Source organism: Monodon monoceros, unplaced genomic scaffold, assembly GCF_005190385.1.
Source record: "Monodon monoceros isolate NGI ecotype Baffin Bay Population unplaced genomic scaffold, NGI_Narwhal_1 Super_Scaffold_20, whole genome shotgun sequence".
NCBI lineage: Eukaryota > Metazoa > Chordata > Mammalia > Artiodactyla > Monodontidae > Monodon > Monodon monoceros.
Genome location: NW_021703777.1, coordinates 20,977,776 through 21,000,277, shown reverse-complemented (window position 1 = coordinate 21,000,277; position 22,502 = coordinate 20,977,776). Strand labels below are relative to the sequence as shown.

General features: G+C 44.7%; 1 protein-coding gene across 1 annotated transcript in view; it reads left to right on the top strand.

Moving 5' to 3' along the window:
- The first annotated feature begins 7,589 nt into the window (after positions 1-7,589).
- The window catches only part of MAML3 (mastermind like transcriptional coactivator 3), a 429,833-nt gene continuing 414,920 nt past the window's right edge, over positions 7,590-22,502 (top strand). Inside the window, exon 1 of the mRNA XM_029235078.1 lies at positions 7,590-8,854. Within this exon, the coding sequence (XP_029090911.1) occupies positions 8,381-8,854 (474 nt within the window). The 5' untranslated portion in view covers positions 7,590-8,380. The remainder of the gene's footprint in view (positions 8,855-22,502) is intronic.

Sequence of the window (22,502 nt, the reverse complement as noted above, 5' to 3'; positions counted from 1 at the left end):
GGATAATAAGATGGTAGAGGGGCTTCCCTGGTGGCGCAGTGGTTGAGAATCTGCCTGCCAATGCAGGGGACACGGGTTCGAGCCCTGGTCTGGGAGGATCCCACATGCCGCGGAGCAACTAGGCCCGTGAGCCACAACTACTGAGCCTGCGTGTCTGGAGCTTATGCTCCGCAACAAGAGAGGCCGCGATAGTGAGAGGCCCGCGCACCACGATGAAGAGTGGACCCCGCTTGCCGCAACTAGAGAAAGCCCTCGCACAGAAACGAAGACCCAACACAGCCAAAAATAAATAAGTAAATTTAAATTATTAAAAAAAAAAAAAGATGGTGGAGTTACATCTTTCTCAGGCGTGTAGTTGTAATCACCTTAAAACCCTTACACCATCCATGAAGTGAAATAAATAGACATGGTGTATTACATTCCTCTACTGATTCTGAGCAACTTCCCTCCCTCCCTGTTTCATTTCTGAGCACAGAAGAAAGAGATGGAATATACATATACACACAAAACTGAGAGCATGTAGTTGAACTCATGTTAGAGCACATTTGGGCCAATTCTAGTTTACATACCTCCTAGGGTTGTTGGGATTATTACATTGGTTAACACAGGAAAAGCCTTGCCTAATATCTGACCATGGCCATGGGTGTACAATAAACATGAGCCATTCCCCTTGCTGACAGACAGCTGATGCTCTGAGAGAATCTGTAAGAGGCTGGCTCTACTCCATTTGCCTTTCTTCCACCCCTGCACCTCTCTAAGCCAATTTATAGATTACCTCAAACCCCTGAGAAACAGCATTTTGAAAAAATAACCCACACCTGACTATGATTTTCTTATACTGCATTCAAATAGTTTCTACAGAATGGTATGCAGTTTTCCTCTCCTCGGGACTACTGTTGAGGACTGGTCACAACTCCCTTTCCCATTTTGTAATTTTGGTAAACTGAACCATTCACTCTTTCATTTACTCATGCGCTCTAACGCAGTTATGGAGCTCTGTCATGGCCAGGCCCTGTGTTAGGTCCAAAGACTAATAGAACACAAGCGAGAGACAGACAAGTAGATAGACAATTATAATATAATGTGATAGTATAAGTGCCAAGACAGAGAACTGCACATCGTTTTCAGAGCACCAAGAAGGTGACTAACCCAGAGTTGGGGCTGAGGTAAGCCTGGCCAAAGACAGCCTCCTGGAAGAATTTCTCCTTAGCTGAAACCCTCCTAAGCATTGCAGCAAGAGCCTTCTGTTAAAGTGAGATCTGGGTAAAAGTCAGTGATCTTAATTTCATAGAAATGTAGACCCTTAAAATTAGAAGGAACCTTAAGGACCTTCTTCTAATGTCGTGTTTCTTCAATAGTGTGTGTGCTCTGGGGGTCAGAGAGCCTGGGTTCAAGTTCAGACTTTGCCACTGTTCATCTCTGGTTTGGGGAAAGTTCCTTAAGCTTTCTGTGCCTCAGTTTCTTCACCAGTGAAGTGGGGGCCTAATAACAGAACCTGCAATAGAGCAAGTTTTCAGTGACTGTTGACCATTAAAATTATATCCTAGGCCATTGCTAATCACCAGTAAATGTTTACTACAAAAAAGTACAATTTTTCAGTTCTTTGATTATTTGTTAAATAATTTTTTTTTGAAGTTAACAATTTGGCTGCTGATAGGCTTCAATAAATAAGAGATTTTATAAATATTTTCCCCAAATTTCAGAGGTCATCAACGTCTTACATGGAAGCCAGACCTTGTTCAAGGCAGATGCCTTGTTATCTCAAACTACTTAGCACTGGGAATAGAGGCACATGTGAAATAGAACGAAAGGCTTTTAAAAAATTTGTCTGCCATGGACTTTAGATAACTTTCTCCTAATAACCATAAAACTATTATATACATATTAAGATACATGAACAAGAAAAGAAACCCCATTAATTCACATTCCTCTCAAATTTATGACCTGGTCTAGAGCTAAGTAAACCCTTTTGTAATTAAAAAGTGAAAATTAATCACATAAACGAGTCTTTTTTTTTTTTTTTTTTTGGCTGAATTGGGTCTTTGTTGCTGGGCGCGGGCGGGCTTTCTCTAGTTGTGGCGAGTAGGGGCTACTCTTCGTTGCAGTGTGCGGGCTTCTCATTGCGGTGGCTTCTCTTGTTGCGGAGCACGGGCTCTAGGCGCACAGGCTTCAGTAGTTGCAGCACGCGGGCTCAGTAGTTGTGGCATATGGGTTTAGTTGCTCTGTGGCATGTGGGATCTTCCCGGACCAGGGATTGAACCCGTGTCCCTTGCATTGGCAGGTGAATTCTTAACCACTGCGCCACCAGGGAAGTCCGTGTAAATAGGGTCTTGTTAGGAATATTTAAATACTTAAGGAAACAAACTTTTGAAACACCCCTTGTCCATGGGGATGTCACCTACATACAGTTGGTTTACTAGGTAGAAGGAGCTCATTAAAGTAGCTCCAAGAGGCCAGTAATTGTTAGACTAGACAGAGTGCATGCCTCAAAAGTTATAAAACTCTAAATCTTTAAAGATATTACATAGTTAAGATTTTCAGTTAAATAACTACTGACCTTTCTCCCTAATAAGGAGGTTTTATTATACAGAGATAGACATTAACATGACACTCAAAGTACTAATGCTGAAAAAGTCTAGTCAAATTCCCCCTTCTGGGATTTTTGCCTTTGTGTTGCTGCTTCCCTACTGCTTAAAGGTCAGAATTCAACACATCCAGTTAAGGTTAGGGAAGGGTCTTGAACCTGGGTGCTAGTGATTCTGGCAAAGCAGATGGTAAGGCGAGTGTGGTCTCTGTCACAGACTACCTGCCCAGGCAATTGTGAACTTAAGTAGATTTACAACTGCCTTCGATATTTAGTCTCTCCTACACAGAGCTTTCTAGAGTGTGTTTCATCCTGTGGGAGATAACAGGACTTTGGCACCGCTAGGCTAAACAAAGTTAAACATGCTTTGTTGAAAGATTTCTTGCGTCCTTCACCGTGGTAATGAATCTTCGAGAGAGAGATGCCGTACAGATCATCTCCTAAACTTACTTGACTCAGAAACCTTTCTGGTGAAACATCTTACAGGACCAGGTTCTTCAGAACACGCTCTAGAAAACAGTGTACTAATACATCTGCTGCATTGCCAAAGTAAAAAGTGTAATCAACTTGAATCCTTTCAATGGTAGCCTGGTCCCAAGGATATAGTCTAGGCTTCTGGATGGCCTTGCACGGTCTGGCTCTTGCTTTTCTCCCAGCCTTGGACTCATTTCTAATCACACCCTCTCACACTCATGCTCCTGTGAGAGGAAACGAGTGTGGATTTGCTGAAACAATAGGTCTCAGAGCCTTGCTCCACTCTTTCCTAGCTCCCCACTTCGTACCCCCGACCAACCTTAGCTTGGCTCATGTCTACCCAGTTTTGAGCATGAGTTCTGGAGAAGCCTGCTTAGACCTCCAAGCATGCACTTGAGGCCTCTTTTACGTGTTCCCATACCCACTTCATATTAGTCCCTGCATCTACCGCCCTGAGTCTAGTTGGCCATCATTGAGGTTGGGACTGTGTTCTTTTTTTTCTCTTTATTGAAGTATAGTTGATTTACAGTATTGTGTTAGTTTCATGTGTACAGCAAAGTGATTCAGTTATACGTATATATGTATATATCTATATTCTTGTTTTCAATTCTTTTCATTATAGTTTATTACAAGGTATTGAATGTAGTCCCTGTGCTATATACAATAGGTCCTTGTGTTTGCCTATTTTATATGTGGTTACTGTGTATCTGCTAATCTCATACTCCCAGTTTATCCTTCCCCTCTCCTGCCCCTTTGGTAACGATAAGTTTGCTTTCTGCAATAAGTTTGTTTTCTGTCTGTGAGTCTGTCTTTGTACTGTAAATAAGTTCATTTGTACTATTTTTTAGATTCCACATAAAGGTGATATACTATGATATTTGTCTTTCTCTGTCGGACTTACCACACTTAGTGTGATCATCTCCAGGTCCATAGGGACTGTGTTCTATACACTGTCATGCTGTATCCCCAGTGCCCACCACAGTGCCTGGCACACAGCAGACCATAACTATATTTGTGGAATTACTGAAGTGATAGCTCTCGTCAGATGGTTGAGGGCACACCCCACTGCTGCTAGTAATTCAGGACTGCCTGGGCCCACTCTGTGGGCACATATAAAGGTTTGCTTACCCGTAGGTGGGCAGCAGGGGATTCCTATTCTTCCTTGGTCACCAAGTATTCTTTAGGGGACAATTAGGAAGCCAGTGCTATTGATCCACATTAATAGGGCTGCAGAAGTGGCACATACACTGGAGTTTCTACACAGAGACCTCTTTCTTGACTCTGAGACACTGAGCCCTATCAGATGGACATGGGAGGATGATGCAGAGTTGAACAGGGAATCTGGTTCAACTTCTTAGAACTGCCAGCTTTGGCTTAGAGGCAGAGCCTCAGGACAACCTGGCACAGGTACTTCTTCATCCAGCCCTTCTTCTCTTTGGCATCCAGGGAGATATCATCAAAGTCTCGGGATACAACCACGTAATTTCTTTCTCGTCACTGCTACGGCATCTCAGATTTCTTCGCCATTCTAGAGCAACAGCACTCATGATGTGTCCAATAGCTCCCATCCAGCAGTTTGGCTTTGTAGCAGGCTCACATAAAAGATAAAGATGGTCGTGATACCAGGGTGCTTGGTAGGGAGAAGGGACTAAAATCGCTTCCCCAGAACGTGGACTTCTCTATGACTTTCAAGGAGTACTTTACAATGGTGACCAGCAAAGCTGGCAACCTTAGAAGAAGATATCATGAGAATCTAGAAGTAGCCAGTATAAAAGCCTTTGCTTCTTCTAAAGTCACTGGAGTAGATGAACATCTCTAATTCAGGGTAACTTGCCTATATTGCTCAAGACTTAAGTCTTGTTCACTTCCTGCTTTTTTCTTCTAATCGTCCTGCACAGTTAGGATGGGGTTTCCGACCTCAAGCGTGTCACAGTGGAAGACTTACTGCACAGGTCAATTTCCTCAAAGACTCGCCCCCATTCGCCATCACACAGCTTCACAGTCCTTCTTTTCTCCGCATTTCAGTCTTGGAGCTCATGGCTGCCACTCCCACTATCTTGACGAGATACAAGATTGGTGCCTTGTGTGTGTGTGTGTGTGTGTGTGTGTGTGTGTATGTACATATACCCATGAACAGTCAGCCAGCCTTTTTGTGTGTGTTGTAGTCCACTCATGCACTAAACTCGGGCAGCAAACTATACTGTGGCTGTGCAAGAGTAGCTCCACTTGTCTTCGGGGAGCTCTGGGGTAAAGCCACAAAATGCGATCCTCCACCTGCTCATGCCTCAAAGGGAAGGATGCAAATTCTTGTGTATTTTTGGCTTCCTTTCATCATAGGAGAGGTAAACAGCTCAATGGGAATGCACGTTGCTGCTATCGTTGGAATTTTTTTTTCAGAATGACAAACACTCAGTGAAAAGTTAAATTCTGAGGCATAGGAAAGAAGCTAGAATTAGAACCCAAGTCTCCAGACTAAAGACTCAATGCTCAAGACCCTCAAACTTGCTGCCTCTGTAAATCAAACTGCAGCCTTGTATGGGTGATATAGGTGCCACGGGGGAGGAGGGATAAGAATTAGACTCTAGTGCAGAGAGAGGAGAGTGAATGCAGAGTCATAGCTTCCTCTCTGCAGTGAAACCATATGTTTCCTGAATTAATACAGATATTATTTAGTGAACATGTGCAATAGACAAAGGCCACTTCGTGATGTCTTTTTCTTATGATTTCTTATAATTTTCTCTATGTTTTTAGAATCAGAACTGACTTTTTGCTATAGAACTCAGTTTAATTTCCTAACAGACTTGAAGGAGGGGCAGTTAGTTATGATACACAAAGTTGTATGGTAACTAACTAGCCCTCTGAAAAAGTATGGCAACTTCAGTGAAAGATACTCTTTCACATTGGTTTCACTGCTTGGAGGTAACCTCACACCATGCCAATCAAGATTTTGCTGCCCATTTTACCAGATAATTCAATGGATATTAAAGATATAGTTCACCATATAGACCTGATTAATTGAAGAAAAATATAGCTTCTTATTGCGGACACTATGAGGTTAGAAACAGCATCCTGTGCTAATCTGCAATGCCAAGAAGTGAAGATGGTTTAAATCAGATCTCATGACTAATGCAAGAGAGCCGAAGTTCTTTTATTCCTGGCTATTTTAGAAAACTGAGGTGTATTTTTACCCAAAAAACTAATTCTATAAGATTTATTGAGATAATACAGAATGCCTTATTATTAACAGCTCACAATCAAGATTTTTGTCCTACTTATGATCACAGAAACAGTTTGTCCATTTTAATTTTTTCAAACTTACGTATTTGCAATGGGTTAAGTCCAGATTCAAGGATATTATATTTGATCCTTAGTTGTTGTTAGTGGGGTTTTTTTTTTTTGGACACTCAATATCTGGGGAGATGACAGAAAGTTTAGATTACTTTCTGTGGTTGTTCTTCCATTTTAATTGTACTTATTGTGAATTCACTTAAACAGAAGGAAATATATCTAGCAATAAAGTATGCCTGTCATATTTGCTTGTTTTTGTTATGACAAACTGTGAAATACTGTGTTTTTCCTATAGTTCTAATCCATGAAATCTGCAATCTTTCCACTTGATTTAGGAAGGACCCTTAATTACTGCTGTCATTAGCACCTAGTGTTCAAAACAGTCTGTTAAAATGTACTGTTCGTCTCACCTCCAAGTCCCTGCTTGCTTTGTTTTAATTTTTTTCCAAGGGTAAGTAAAACAATAATTGCCCTAATAGCAACAATCATTATGTACAGCCAATTAAATAATATTCCAAGTTTTTTGTTGCCTATTTCTTTTTGTTCATAATTTGGCATTTGTGTGTTAAGACTGGCCTAGAGTTTGAACAAGTGTCCACAAGCAGGGTCACTACTAGCGAGGACTTATTACCTGGGTTTTAAAAACAAGCCACTCATTTGTCTTCTTTCCACATGGATAGGGATAACAGACAACTGCTGCGAAGCTTCAATGTTTCTGCCTGGTCATGCACAGTTCTGCAATATAATGTATAAACGTATAACAACAACTTTGGATCACTTGATACCTCGTTTGGAATAAGGAAATTAAATCCAGCCAGGCGCGTCCCCACGGTCGTCCGCGCGCGCACATATACACAGTCGCTCGCGCGCGCGCGCACACACACACACACACGCGCGCGCGCGTCAAAAGTTGATTCATTCCCGAGATCCCCCAGAATCTTTCTTTTTCTCTTTTCTGGCAGCGCCGGTTTCCCAGTCCGGGTGGCAGTGAGGTTGGGGGCGTGGGAGGGGCGGGGAGGACGAGCAGAGGGAGGCGGGAGCCGGGTGCCGGTGCGCGCCGCGCCCGCTCCTGCCGGCGGAGAGTCCGCGCCGGGTTTTGCGCCGTGTCCCCGGGCTTGTCTCACGGCCTCCAGCCGCCGCCGCTGCCGTGTTTACTGAGCTCGCGCGTCCTGATATCACTCCGCTGGCATGGAGGAGGAGGAGGAGGTGGAGGAGCGAGAGGAGGAGGAGGCGGCGGCGGCGGCGGCGGCGAGCAGTTGATCATTGTGATGGTGGCAGGAGCAGCGGCGGCAGCGGCAGCCCAGCCGAGCGTTAGGGGCTGCTCTCCGCGCGGCGTTTTGCAAAGGACTTCACCGATCTACTTTTGCAGTCGCCTCGGACTGTCCATGTGTTTACTTCCCCCAGCCCGAGGATTCGATATCTAGGTTCCTGTGAAATGCAACTGAGCAGCCAAAGTACTTTGAGAACACGGGGCGGCATAAACACCAAAACTTTTTTTGTGGAAGGAAAATGCAATAAGCAAGCTTGCCGTTTTCCGATGCGGTGTGGAGTGAGTGTGTGTCGCGCGTGTCCGCACTGGAGGCATATGCTTGTGTGTGTACATGGGGTGTGTTTTTCGGTACGTAGGGAGAAAATGCTTGCCAACCACCGGAAATCTCCTGGAATTTATTAGAAAATAATGGATTATAAAAAGAAGGCAGGCGAAGAACGGATCTTCCCTTGAGTTGCAACCCGATTTGCTGCTGGCTCAGTTTGTTGTGATTCTTTTTGTTGATAGGTGTCTGATGGTATTCTGATAACACCCCCCCTTTTTTCCCCTCGAGCTTTACAGTTTAAAAAAAGGAAACAAACAAAAAAAAACCACCCCAAAATCTCTCCCCCTTTTTTTCGCCCGGTCGGGATCGCTGTTTCCATCCATGTGCTTGCGTCTCCCCCGCGTTCCACTTAAACTATTTTAATCCTTGGACCCAAGGAGGAGGCTGATAGGGGGTGGATAAAAAAAGTTCTTCCAAAATAGTGTGCCCGGGGAGCAGGATGGGGGATTTCGCAGCCCCCGCTGCTGCCGCGAATGGCAGTAGTATTTGCATCAACAGTAGCCTGAACAGCAGCCTCGGCGGGGCCGGGATCGGTGTGAATAATACTCCCAATAGTACTCCCGCTGCTCCGACTAGCAATCACCCGGCTGCCGGCTGCGGCGGCGGCGGCGGCTCCGGGGGCCCCGGCGGCGGCTCGGCGGCCGTCCCCAAGCACAGCACGGTGGTGGAGCGGCTCCGCCAGCGCATCGAGGGCTGCCGGCGGCACCACGTCAACTGCGAGAACAGGTACCAGCAGGCTCAGGTGGCGCAGCTGGAGCTGGAGCGCCGGGACACCGTGAGCCTCTACCAGAGGACCCTGGAGCAGAGGGCCAAGAAATCGGGCGCCGGCACGGGCAAGCAACAGCACCAGAGCAAACCCCAGCAAGATGCGGAGGCTGCCTCGGCGGAGCAGAGGAACCACACGCTGATCATGGTGAGGGCGCGCTGGCAGCGGGCACGGGGCGCGCGCGTGGGGGGCGGCGTGGAGCTTCTTACACGGGGGGCACGGGGATCTGATTTGCACGGCGGGCGAAGTGGGCTGAAGCCGAAGGGTTAACGTCAACTTTTGTGAGGTAAAAGCTGCCGTCGCCGCTACCTGTTCATCTGTCAGGGTTGTCAGATTTGGGGAAGAGGGGGCGAGAGGGGGAGAAGCCAGTCACGACTGCGAGGGGCGGAGGGAGCCTGGAGGAGCGTCGGAGTGAGGCCCTGGAAAAGTTTTACCCCCCTCTCCCTTTCTTAGATACCGATTTGAAAGAGTGAACCCAGAGTTGAAACCTCGCTCCTCCTCTTCACCGCTCCCCACCCCACCCCTCGCCTGGCCGCCTGGGCTCCCCAGACCGGTCCCCCTTCGCCCACCCCTCTCAGCACGTCCGCCGAGTGCAGGGAGAAATGGATCCTGTCGCAGATTCTGGGCGGGCACCAGGCCCTCGAACCTGGGGGGAGGAGGAGGGGGAGGAAGGGAGATGCTCTCGCCTCCTCTCCCCAGCTCACCCTCTTTGGGCTGAGAAAGTCTGAGAGTTTTGTGAATGAACTTTGAGGTGGGTGAGAAGCAAGCGAAGGTGGCTGTGCGCGCGCGCGCGTCCACGAGCGCGCGCGGATGCGGGCGCGAATGCGCTCCCTCGCAGCTCGAGACCCCGGGCCGGCCCGGCAGGTGGAGCGGCTCCGAGGGTCGCGGCACTCGCCGGGGCTGGAGGGGACAGCGACGCCCTGGGCTTGCGCGGAGAGTCCCCGCCACGCAACTTCGCCGGGGATTCTCTCCCCTCCTCCTCTTAAACTTGCTTGCACACAGCTTTCTCCGCTGCTCTCCCGCCCCGCTCCCCGCCAACTTTCCGGGCCAGTCTGATAAGCCCGGAGGAGTGGAAGGTAGCGGGGAGGTGAAAGAGGCTTAAATGGCTGGGTGGGTGGGTTGGAGGTAGGAGGAGCAGCCAATGGCTTAACTTCTCCGGGAGGAAGGGGCAGTTCCCACCCCCTAACCCTGAGGGTAGAATCCTTTCTCCTATCTCCACTCTCCGGTTCTTTTGCTTTCCTTTCGTGGGGGGGAGCCGGAAGCTTGAGAAAGGTGTCTGCAGCCCCCTCCGCCGCCGCACGGCCCGGATTTGGGCTGCGCGCGTGTGCGGAGTGGGGCGGGCAGTGGGAATCCGGGAGCGTAGCGGGGCCGCGCGCCTTCTCGCGTTTCCCCTGCAGACCGCACCTCGATCGGCGGCGCGGGAGGCCCTCTCGTTGTGCGGCTTATAACTCGCGCACGTCCCCGGTCTGGGGGTCGTCGGCGTCGGAGGTGGTGCGGGTGCGGGCGCGGGCTTTCGCTGGGCGTTCCGTGACAAAGAGCCGGCTTGGGGGAGGGGAAGAGGAGAGGCCGCTGCGCTCACTCCCCACCCTCCCCACCTCCCCCCACCCCGCACGTGAAGAGGAACAATTTGTTTATCTTGGGCTTCAAGAATCCTTCCCTCCTCCCTGCTCTCCGAGGCCGCCCAGCCCCTCCTCCCTCCCCTCCCTCCTCGGCGCGATCCTGCCCAGTCCCGCCGGCAGCACCTTCCCTCCTCCCCTTCCTCGCCCCCCCCCGTACTCCTTTTCCTCCTCCCACCTTCCTCGAGCCCGCCTTCCCCCTCCCTTCTGGAACGCGGCCGTGGGGGAGGGAGCGGGACGCGCTTTGTCCGCCTCGCGGCCCGGCTGGCCCCGGAGGCCGCTCGGCTGGGAGGGGCGCTGCGCCCCGAGGCCCTGCCCCTCCCCCGCGGCCGCCCCCCCCCCCGCCGCGGGCCCGCGCTCCCCCCCCACCCCGCCCCCCGCCTCCGAGCTAGCCCGGAGCGCGAAGAAGAGGCGGACTCGGTGGGGAGGGAGAACGACGGTCATAGAGTCAGGGAGGGAGGTTCTCGCTTTACAAACAGGAAGCCGAAAACCACTGACACACTGTAGCTTTTCTGATTGTACACGGAGGCGGGGTCGGACCTGCATCTTGACTGTATCTCGCATGCCCTGCTGGTACCTATTTCTCTCCGGGTCCGCGCCGTCTCCCATTCCCCGCCCCCCCTTCGCGCTCCGCCACCGATGGGGAGACTCACTTCGTGAACCTGAGACAAGTAGTATTTGAAAGGCGCTGAGAATATCGTCGTTGCCTGCTCCACGCCCTCTTTTCCTGTGTTTGTACGCCCCACACGCTCGGATTGCGTAGGAATGGGCTTTTCGGGAGGCTCAAAAATCTCAGTCCCACGGCCTCTCTCCCGACCTTTGGGGATGGAGGACTGTTGTGGCGTTACCTCGCCAGCTGAGCAGCGCTGGAACAAAAAGCCGGTGCCCGGTCGCTTTTGATCGCGGGCGACAGCAGTAGAGTTTGCGGCCGGAAAGTTTTAGCGTTTGGGTTGTGTTCTCTCGAGGGTGCCATGTCTGCCCTGGGAGGTAGTGGGGGCAATCCGGGTGCGCGCGCCTGGGTTATGATACACCCGCAGGTGGGAGCAAACCCAGGGTCCTGAAGTTACCTGGAAGGAGGTAGCAAACCCAAGCCAGAGCTTACTTTTGAAAATGCAAAAAGATAGTGCTTACTTGAGTGGATGAGACCGAAGCAGTAAATTTCATGGTGAATCCCAGTTCAGCAAGTTAACAGACTTGAAAAATGATTGCCTGAAAATTACATTTTTCTATCAATTTTGTGACAATAATTTAGCGTATCGATTATACCGATGTACAGGAGTATGTTCCACCTTTAACTGTATTTCACATATGCATCTCTCCCATTTATATAAGTGGTCCAAGTATGTGTGATGAGTGTAATGAAAATAAACAGCCTTAAACCTTAAGCAAAGAGTTGCATGTGAATTCTAGGTACCACAAAAAAGAAAGGAAAAAAGTTAACGTCCTCCTCTACAAGTTATTTTTCCTTTAAAAATAGTTTAAAATTGTACATTGGCCCCTGAAATGAAAGAGTATTTTAACTTAGCCTGTGTGTGAGATAAAATCTTGAGAACAGGTTGCAGAAAACCACGTTACTCTTCCTTTTTTTGAATTAGCTGCTGGATTTTAGTTGGGCTCTGGGAGGGGGGCGGGGCACAGAGCAATTATAATTAGTTCTCAGATTGAGCTATTTGGAAACCCCTAAAGGAAAGCCATAATCAACCAGAGGCAAATAATAATGATGGTGATGATAAAAATAAAGATGAATAGGATTCTTTTCTGTTTTATTGCTATTGTTTACCTTCTGAGGGCCAGTATGTCCAAAGTACTAAATATTGATTAGTTCTCTTTCTGCTTGGCTTGGATTAAGAAGGCGGTCTAATCAAGGCTTTACCTCTTTTGATTTGTTTTCTTATACATTTACAAGCATAGGCATGAAAAGCAAACAAGCAAACCTGAAGCAGGGTGGGTGAGGTGAAATGGAAATCTTCCTTTGGCTTCAGGCTGCTGGGAGGGGCCTCAGTTTTGTGTGGGTCCATAATAGCCCTGTTAGAGAGTGGATAGCCCAGGCCTGGGTTGGAAGCTACATTACTTCAGGTGAAAGGTAGTTTCTGGACATGTAGTCAAATGACTCTCCCCGCACACACTTTCTTTATTCAGAACGGTCTCTCCCTCCTCCCCTCCAAAGGAGTTGTTGGTGAGAACTATTGATTTCACCTATTAGAGAATCTCGTTGAAAAGGTGTCTTCTCCTAAAATAGTTTTAATTTGTGGTAGCAGAATGAGACATTGTTCATTTTCTGTACTTAAACCTGAAGTCCTGGTTAAAATTTTAAGATAAATTCCAACTGACAGCTTCATTCTCAAGCCAAAGACAGAGTGGCTTGACAAAGGTGTAATCATTCAGGCATACCAAAAAGCATGACAATGCAGTCTTCAGAATTTCAAAATGGTGGTAGTCTTACTTGACCTGGATAAATTCCGCGTTTTGATAACCTTTCTACTTCATAGCGCCATCATAACTTTCAGAGTGTGCTTAATTTATACACAGCTTAAAGACTGTATAGATCCATGTGATTCCTGCTCTGAAGAGTTTATCACATAAAATTCATTTGATAATAAGCATATTAAACGCTGAGTATTAGAGAAAACTGCAACCTATCCAAAATGTTCCCATCTACTCCTGGAAGAGATCCAGGAAATGTCAGCATACTAGTCCAGGGCTAAAACTCCATATAAATGAATCCGGTTTCCCATTTCTTATCCTGTTGAAGGTAAATTACTGGCTTTGTATCTAGGTTTTTTGGCAAGCTTGTAATGTGAAACCATTTCTAAATCTTTCCTATGAACCTTTTCTTTGGCTTATCCTGTTCTGCTTTCCTGGGTGATAGGATTGATAGTGTCCCTTGAAAAACCTTCCATAGCCCACACAGGGTGTGCCTTAAGTTTGTGAAAAACTTTTTGAAATTTCATCTCCCTGTGCTTAACAAGTGTTTGTCTTTTAATTCTCAAGAAGCATTGAACAAAAAAAGCGCTACAATACATGTTTAATTGTGTTATGTATGTACTTTGGTTGTGGTACATTTTATTTAGTAATGGGCAGCCAACGATCAGAAAAGTACAGGCATAGTTAGTTAATCATTCATCATGATCTACAAAATGCTCTTCAGGCTGAGTTCCTTTCCCAGGGAATGCTGAGTTTTCAGGCAGATGGCATGTTTGATACTTTCTATCCAGTTGCATTAGAATCATAAGGGCAAGCTTTAGAATCTTTGGAGGTTTTCTGCCACTTGATATGAGGAAAATGAACAGTCCCCGGACAAGGTGTACTGACATTTCTGTAAGAAGGATGAGGATTTTAAACCTTAAAATGGAGTTACATAGAGTTATTTTCTAAATACCTCTCTGAGACCAATATAGCCAACTGTTGTTAAAAAGGTTTCCTGACAAGGTTTTTCCATTTGGTTGAGATAAGAATGGGGGAATCTCTCCCTCTTTCTCATCCGTGCTGCTGCTATAGGAGGAATCTAGTATGATAAGCCATTCTGCACACTACGTAGTAGTTCTTGGATATGTCTGAAGTACTTAGGGTTTATTTAGTGTCGCTTACAGAGTTTTCCTTGCAATCAGTGCTCCATGTGTATTAATTAACACTTCTGTACTACATTCTTGAGCTTAAGATGGCTAAATTCTGTCATCTCTTTCCACATTACCCATCATAGAGAACTGTGAAATAAATCAGACATCAAAGTCTCATAAAAAGGAACATATTTAAAACTCAGTCCCAAGATTTTCATAATATCTGCCTTTTGATTCTCCCAAATAGCTTTGCATTTTTCACTCTATTATTCAGAGGCTGATTATTGAGTTTTCAGATCCAGCTGTTTGCCTTGTTTTTCTTTCCGCCTCCTGCTGCCAACCTTTTGGTCTCTTCACTGATCTTTAGCACTTTTACCAAAGAGTGGGAAGAAGCAATAAGAAGAGAAATTTAATTTTGGTGCTTCCTCCTCTATAACTAATGAAACAATTGGATAAGATACCAATTATTTTGGAATAATTATGGGTTTGATTCAGTATACCATTTATTCTTCATCAGTGAAAATCATAGAGAATAGACTGGATTTTTAAATGTCATTCATTCATTCAGTGATTCTGGTACATAGTCCGTAGTGCTTCATGGAAGTGAAAAAGCTAAATCACACTCTTGCATCCAAGACTTTGACAGTGTAGTATGTTCTTTTTAGATTTTCAGTATTGTTTAAGCTAGGTTTAAGGGACTAACAGGTGTTTGTTTTTTAATCAGCATTAGATTTGATGTCAGTGACTTCTCAACAGTTTCTGGCTGAGTTATTCCCCTTTCCTGTGACATTTTCAGTAAAATAGTATGCTTACTTTCATGTTGTTTCAAACTAATTTGACGTTGCAAAAGAAGCTGATTTACAGATGTCTGCGCCAAAGTTATTGGATCCCCCAAATCAAATTTTCATTTAAAAAATACAGCGTGCTTTTCAGACAGACACATTCAAAAATTCACTATTCATGTTTGTGAGATGGAAATGGAGCTTTTGGAAAATCAGCTATCACCAAAAACTTAGGGAAAAAAAACCCCAACCTTTTCTTGTTGTTTAAATCTGACAAAGTTTAAAGAACTAAAGGAATAAGACTGGATAAAATCACTCAGAAAATGGAGTTGAGGGTCTGCCGTATAATGAATACTTAAAGATCATAGGGTTCTATTCCGTGGATCAGAGAAGGCGCACACTTTGTTTTAAAAGTATACCTGGCTATTCCATCTGTTAAACAGTTGAGGGGCTTTTGAGCTGTGGATAAGCAACTCCATTTGGGAAAGAAACACGGTGTTCCCTTAGGGCCACCATACACACATGCATAGAAAAAGCCATTACTACTATGGCTCAGTGCTTTTTTATTTTTTTATGGCAAGCTGTGCATTCTGTTCTTGGGGGAATTTAATAAAAATCTCAAAAGGCCTTCAGTACTTCCTCTGACATAAGGAAAGTGATTTCCTAAGAATAATTTAGACACCTCTTTTAATTATATTGGACCTTCCATTGGTTGGAATGACCTTTATGCTGAAGTAGAATCTTTTAAAGTAAGAATAACTAACATTTATCCACCTTAAGCAATGGCTTAACAACCATAGAAAACTTGAGCGAGCTATTTAAACTAACAACCTCCAGAATTTCTAACTCCTGAAGTCTCCATTCTGTTGGGTAGAATCTGGTTTTGTAATGTTTCACGTTATGGACTCTCAGTCCTCAACACATTTCACTTGTGCTTATGTGTGCGAAGACGATTTTTAGGATACATTACTGTATCATTTCTTTCCTTCCCTCTCGCAAGAAAACCCATGGCAGGGCCGGGGCTTCTTTCCCTTCAAAAGAAAAGGCTGAAGTGCTGAGTCTATTTGTGCAGATTCAACTGGGTCGTAACTGTGACTCAAAAGGATTGCACAGCTCTAAGACAAGCTCTACTAGTGCCCTTCACTCTCACAGTGGTGGGTTATTTTTCTTTCTTTGATTGTTTGTTAGATGCTGAAAGTAACTCAGTGATTGAGAGTGAATCTAAAGGGACTGGTACCCAGTAAAGGACTTTAGGAGCTCTAGTGGTAAGGTTAAGAGAGGCAAGAGGGGGTGAGGATTTTGGAGGCATCTCCTGGAATGGGTGGCAAAAGAGGTGATTGGTTTTGCTCATTTGGGGTAAACAGATAGTATCCTGGCGCCTTAGGAGTTTATGGCGATAACATGTGCTTTTAGTAGTCTATTCTGAACCTGCAGACCTTACTAAAACTCAAATATGTATTTTTCAGAGCTAATGGCATTGTTGTTTGTATTGCAATATCTGGAAAAAATCACTTCCTAAAAGATTTCCATGCTCCTTTAAATGACTACTTCTGCCACTTAAATGGATTTACCATAGGATTCCTTTAAGTCAGAAATTCTCAATCGGTGGAGATTTTGCCCCCGCCCTGAACATTTGGCAAGGTTGGGACACATTTTTCAGTTGTCACAACTGGAGGGGTGCTACTGCTGTCTAGTGGGTAGAAGCCAGGGGATGCTGTTAAACATCCTACAGTGCACCCACAACAGAGTCACCCTGTCCAAAATACCAATGTTGCTGCTTTTGAGAAACCCTGCCTTAAACGAGGAGCTCCCCTAGAATGTTGAAAGTACAGAGTGTGGCTTTCCTTACAGCTTTTCAAAAACACTCTTACTACTTAACCGGGTGGAGAGGGGTGGGGATGCTGCTGGGAGGTAGAGAGTCCCTGGGAAGAAGTCAAAGCGCCGGCCGCCCTGTTGCATCTCAGCTCTGGCCATGGGACAGTCTGGCTTTTCACTTCATGCTGGGAAGGTGAACAGTAGTCATTCTTTTTACCTCCCGGAGCGATTGTTCGGCTCAAATGAATTAATATATGTTAAGAGTCCCAAAGACTTGATGGTGCTACACAAAGGCTAGGCTTATTTCTATGAATTACTGTCCTATCGCTCATTTGCTTGCCTCCCACCCAGGTGTAGACTTAGAGTGATTTGGGGCTTATTTCACTAAGGCATAAGCCAAGGTCTCATGGCAAGGGCTTGAGCAACTGCTACATATTGGACACTATTTCTAGGCATTGGGGATACAGTAGTGAACCAGGGTCCTTGCTCTGGTTGGACTCACAGCAGAGCATCATTCATGTTTCAGATTAGCTGTATAAAATGGTCTTTATGGTTTTATGAGAACGTGTTAATGGAAGTCATTAATAACCCAACATTTAGGAAAATCCCAAGGATACTAAATGCTTTGTATCTTCTTGCAAGCTTTCTATAGCTTTCTTGCATTGCTTTCTAAAGCAACATTTATTTCACTGTCTTTCAAATAAAATCAGTTTGTGGAGGGGAGAGGGTTAGTTGGTGTGGTGGAGAATAAGATTAAAGGATGGTTGTTAAAAACGAGGCTGGTGATCATCTTTCTTTCCTTTTTCTGGACTAGGTAACACTTGTAGCACCATAATCACCGCTTGACATCAAGCTTTTAGAGGAAATTAGACAAAGAGAGGGAGCATTTGGAAAGAAACAAGCAGAAAGGTGCAGGGACTTGAAACCATGTCACATGAAGAACAGTTGGGAGACCTCGCGGTGTTTAGTCTGATTTCAGGGATGATATGATTGCTTTCTTAAAATATTTGAAGGGCTGTCATGTGAAAAAAGGATTAGATGTGCTCTTTATGGCCTCAAGGGGATAAAGTTAGAATCAGTGGTTGGCGGTTATTAGGAGTAAGGTTTGGTTTAATATATTAAAAAAACAATTATATGAAAATGGAAGCTGTTCACAGATGAAATGGGCTGTGTTGATGAGCGAAAATGCGCCAGCAAAAGTTGTTCAATTAGCTGAAATATTGGAGAATAGATGACATCTTTTTTAAATTATAAAACTTTAAAACAATATAAAAATAAAATACCAGTGAAAAGAGGATAGGGCTTTTGTCTCTTTAATCCTCTTTATACCCTCATGATAGAAAAAGATCTAACTGGGAATTCCCTGGAGGTCCAGTGCCGGAGTTCGATCCCTGGTCAGGGAACTAAGTTCCCACAAGCCACGTGGTGCGGCCAGAAAATAAAAAGCAACAACAAAAAAAGACCTACCTCTACATGGGAGGAACTCCAAATATTTGTGGAATAAATTGCTCAATGAAAATGAGTAGATTAAGTGACTTGATTCCTCTTCCTCAGTGTCTCCCCTCTGCCCCCAGAAGTTATCACGGTTTAGAATCTCTCCAGACCTTCTTCTTTTTGCTCACATATATACTATAAGTGTACATCACCACACACCACACGTTAGTTTTTTCCTACTTGAATGGAATCATATTATAAATGTGGTTCTGAGATTTACTTTTTCCACATAATATATTTTGGAGACCTGTCCAATTCAATCCACATAGATCTTCAACTCATTTTTTAAACTGTTATATAGCATTCCATAATAAAACGTTCCATAATTTATTGAATGATCCCTTATTTCGAGAGACTCTGGTAGTTCCTCATTTTCTGCCAATTAAGCCTTACTTAATTGCAGTGAACATCCTTATCCGTATATCCTTGTATATGTGAGCATTTCTGTAGCACAGATTTGGACTTTTTTCCGTATATGTAATATGTATAAACAGAAGAAGTTGGCCAAAAAAATCTCTTAATCTAATATTGTTTTAACATAGGCCTCGAATCTTATTACAACCTATTTTAGGGCAAATGATCATTGTGTCTCCTGAAAAATATGGCTTAAAAAAAAAAGTATCAACTCTAGCAACCGGTGTGTGTCTTTGCAGTCTGCGTGAACACTGTGAATTTTTAAAGGCTGTATATCTGGCCACACGTCTTACACCAATGACTTTCTTTTCATCTGGTCCCAATGACCAAGTGAGTAGGAGTCTAGTTAACAGCTCCTGTTCATGCTGTGAAAGTGGGAAACTCACTGTCTTGAACAAGTTTGTAGTTCTCTTTACCTTTCCTGAGCTTTGTGTTCCCCAGGCCTGCATGGCTTTAGTGTCAAATGTGTATCCATTGGTGATACAGTACCTGGGGTGGCAGCGGGTGTGCCTTTGAGTGGTCATAAAAATCCCAGGTCCATGAGTTGCCACTTCCTACAGGTTCAGTTACCCTGACTAATCCAGTCATCTGTGTAACATGGTAATAACAACCTGCTGACCTGGCCAGCTGTAGAAAATGCATCCAAATGGACTTGCCTCCACAGTTGCCTTACAGCGTTTGTTTCCACAGTGAGTCCTATCAGTTTTCATTACACACAGGTGCTGAAGTGGTCTCGAGACCGCCCTCCTTCAGGCTTCTTGGTCATTTTGATTTACCTCTGGCCTGGAAGCAGCCCTACCGCGAGATACTAAGAACTATAGTCTATATTTTTACGGAGCCGGAGGAGTTTGGCTCTAGGATCTACGCTCTTTACATTTTTTTTTTGTCTTTACGCTCTACAACATTATTCTGCCTTCACCTGACTGAAGAGTTTTCTCTTGAAAAGGCTGAGTGAGCAGCTGCCTTCTCTAACTAACCATGACCTCCCAAGGAGCAATCCTCACCTATTTGAACTTCCTTTAGGTTTTAAGATCGGTTTGAACAGGAGCCCACGTGAAGATCCGTGGTAGCGCTACCTCGGCTGGCCCTGCTGTTTTCTAACGAGGATCCCCCCCTTTGCTGTCTCTCGGCCTCACATACCTCTGGCCTCATGTGTCCCTCTTTCCTCGTCTCCTTTACCACCGTCTCACGTTTTACCTTCGTCAAGCTACAGGAGGACCTGGAAACTTGTACAAAAGGTAGGTGGCAGTGATGTGAACAACAGAAGTAAACCGAGGGTGGAGATGTAGATGATTGGTGTCAACTTCAGAGGTCATTCTCTCCCAAGTGATTCCAATAAACCAAACGCTCTGCTTCGACTGATGACCTAGATACTGAGTAGCGGCAGCCATTTTCTGCCACTTAGCTGCACTGCATAGCATCTTAGTGGGAAAAACCCCTTTGGCCTGCTAAGCAAATGCAGCTGTGTGCCCAGTGCAGCCTTTAGGGGAGGGGGCTTCAGTTTAAAGACAGCTGGGTAGCTTCTGCTTCAGTAGCTTACATAGCAAGAGTTGGTTGGGCACATAAAGTAAGAACCTTGCTCCTAATCTTGCAACTAGGCCAGCCAGTACGATCAACGAAGACGTTCCTCAAGTTGCTGCTCTGGTCACGCAATACAACTTCAACCTTTGACTCTTCTGCTGACAGCCAAGTTTAAACGGTGAGTTTAGTTTTTGCTAGTCTACTGTCCCTCTGAGGAGTGTCATCTGACTTTTTTTGTGCTTGCTTCTGATTTTTCCTGGATCTGTTTCTTTCATTTCTAGCACTAGAATGTCTTCTTTGAAGGATGACTCCCACATATGTATAAGGTGGACAGCTGCCTTGCATTTTGCCCCAAGTAAAACATTTTACCTTTACATGATTGTAGACAGATAAATGCTTCTCTCTTTTGAATATTAGTTGTTTCATAGTTATCTGATTATAGTTATTAGATAAAAACTGCTTTCCAAAGGCTGGTGAGATTACAGCTATGCTGTAGTATACTTCTAATTGCTAATTCCTTTGAAAAGCATTTACTTATTTCTCTTTGAAAGAGTCCAGAGATGATTTGGAATAGGTAATAAATGCTTAGAATCAAGTCTTACCTCATTATTTATGGAGTTTTTAAAAAACATATCTTACAAAAAGGAAGTGTTTCAGACCTGTTGTTTTGAAGAGAGTTCAATAACTATGGACAAATTCATTCAGAGGTATATCTGGAGGTTAACGTTAGCATTTATGCAAAGAAATCGGACAGTTTGTCAGAGCTGGACAAAACTTTCTGGATACTAAGTAAAAGAAATAAAACTGCTTTAACGGTTGGTTCTTGAGTTTTGGCTTCAGAATGGCTAAGTGAGTTCCCAGCGGGGGTAAAACATACATCCCCTAGGCCCACTCCCATCCTCTATTCTGGGCTCCTTTCTTCCCCAGTTCTAATCCACTGTGGCATTTCAGTCCGTCCTTCCTCCCGGCCTCCTTGACAAGAAATGTGGCTGCAGCAGTGGCTGCCTTTGCAGAGTATGCAGGTGGTGTTTATCTTTAATCACTTCAGGTATTTCCTCACAGTGGTGTGTGCAGATCAGCACCTCCCTGGTTGTAACATTCTCTTACTGTTCACCATCCTGCAGTAGCCCTTTCCTGCGAGATCCTCTGGTGTTGGGTAAACAGAGGTGGTTTATATAAAGAAGCAGCTTTCTCAGTTTAGAAGTTGTTGCAGCTAAAACGGTTGAAAATGTCTTTTGCAGTTTAACTGGGAATTCCTAAATGGTTTACAGCTGCTATTGGATTTTTAAAAACATGTTCAAAACACGTTCGTTTTCTTCCACGAAGCATGGAAACAATGACTTGAGATTTGGATTTCATGCTGCTGACTTCTCGGAACCTATTGAAGGACTGTTTGAAAAAGCTGTTTGTCATAACATTGGATAACCATATCAAAAAAAAAATTTGGGGGAGGTTGTATATGTTAGAGTGGAATAGGTCTGGAGCCCGCGATGAACTTGGACCATGTCATGGTAACTTGCAGGGTAGCAAAGTAGGATAAACTGGTACTTTGGGGATCTGGGAAATCTGGCACCCCGGCTATTGAAATTCAAATGGACTGTTGCTTTTTTTTTTTTTTTTTCTTCAGTGTTTGATCCTGGTCTTAGATTGAAAGGACTGATGTGAATCATTCAAGGGCTTTTTCTTAACCTGAAGTTTGTGGTCTGAGATTCCAGATGGAACACTTGGAAATATGTAACAATAGTTTCAAGGAAGGGAGCTTAATGATAGTGTGTGCCTGGGAGAATCGTGTCTTTGTTCCCTCTGCAGAGGTGCAGGTTGTCTGTGTTACTGGTTTGGTAGGCTCCGTGTTTATCTGTGGGCTGGAATGTCAAAGGACTGCCAACCTAAGAATTTTGCTTTCCTCTCTACCCTAAAGTGATGGTGTTGGAGTTTCTCGTATTGGCTCATGGGGGCGGGGACAACCATATATGGAAGAGGGAAGGGGGATTGGCCGGCTTTGGTATTCTCATCCTTTCTTCCTAATGCCATTTTCATTACTCTATTAACAGAGAGTAGATATGCTGAGTAATTATTTATGTCTGTCTTTTCCTTCACAGTGTAATGCACACTTCACTTGTTTTCTTCAACTTTTTGTAATCTGTGTGTTCATGATACACTGAAGAGCAATAAATTTGAGAAGAGAGATAATTAGCTTTGACAGACTTACAGAACTGAGACTGTAAAAGGAGGAAGCAAGAGGGTTGCTTAAGCAAAGGATTCCATTACTGGGTTTGAGGGAAATTATCCAGATAAATTCTTCAGTGTTAAAATTCACAACCATCTGGGTGGCCCGGGTTATAAGAGGAAGTGGATTATTGTGTGATTTTTAAGAATTTAAATATTTTTCATAGTTTATAAAATACTTTTTTATTCCCAACATAAAATTTTTTTTAACATCTTTATTGGAGTACAGTTGCTTTACAATGGTATGTTAGTTTCTGCTGTGTAACAAAGTGAATCAGCTATACATATACATATATCCTCATATCTCTTCCCTCTTGCGTCTCCCTCCCACCCTCCTTATCCCACTCCTCTAGGTGGACACAAAGCACCG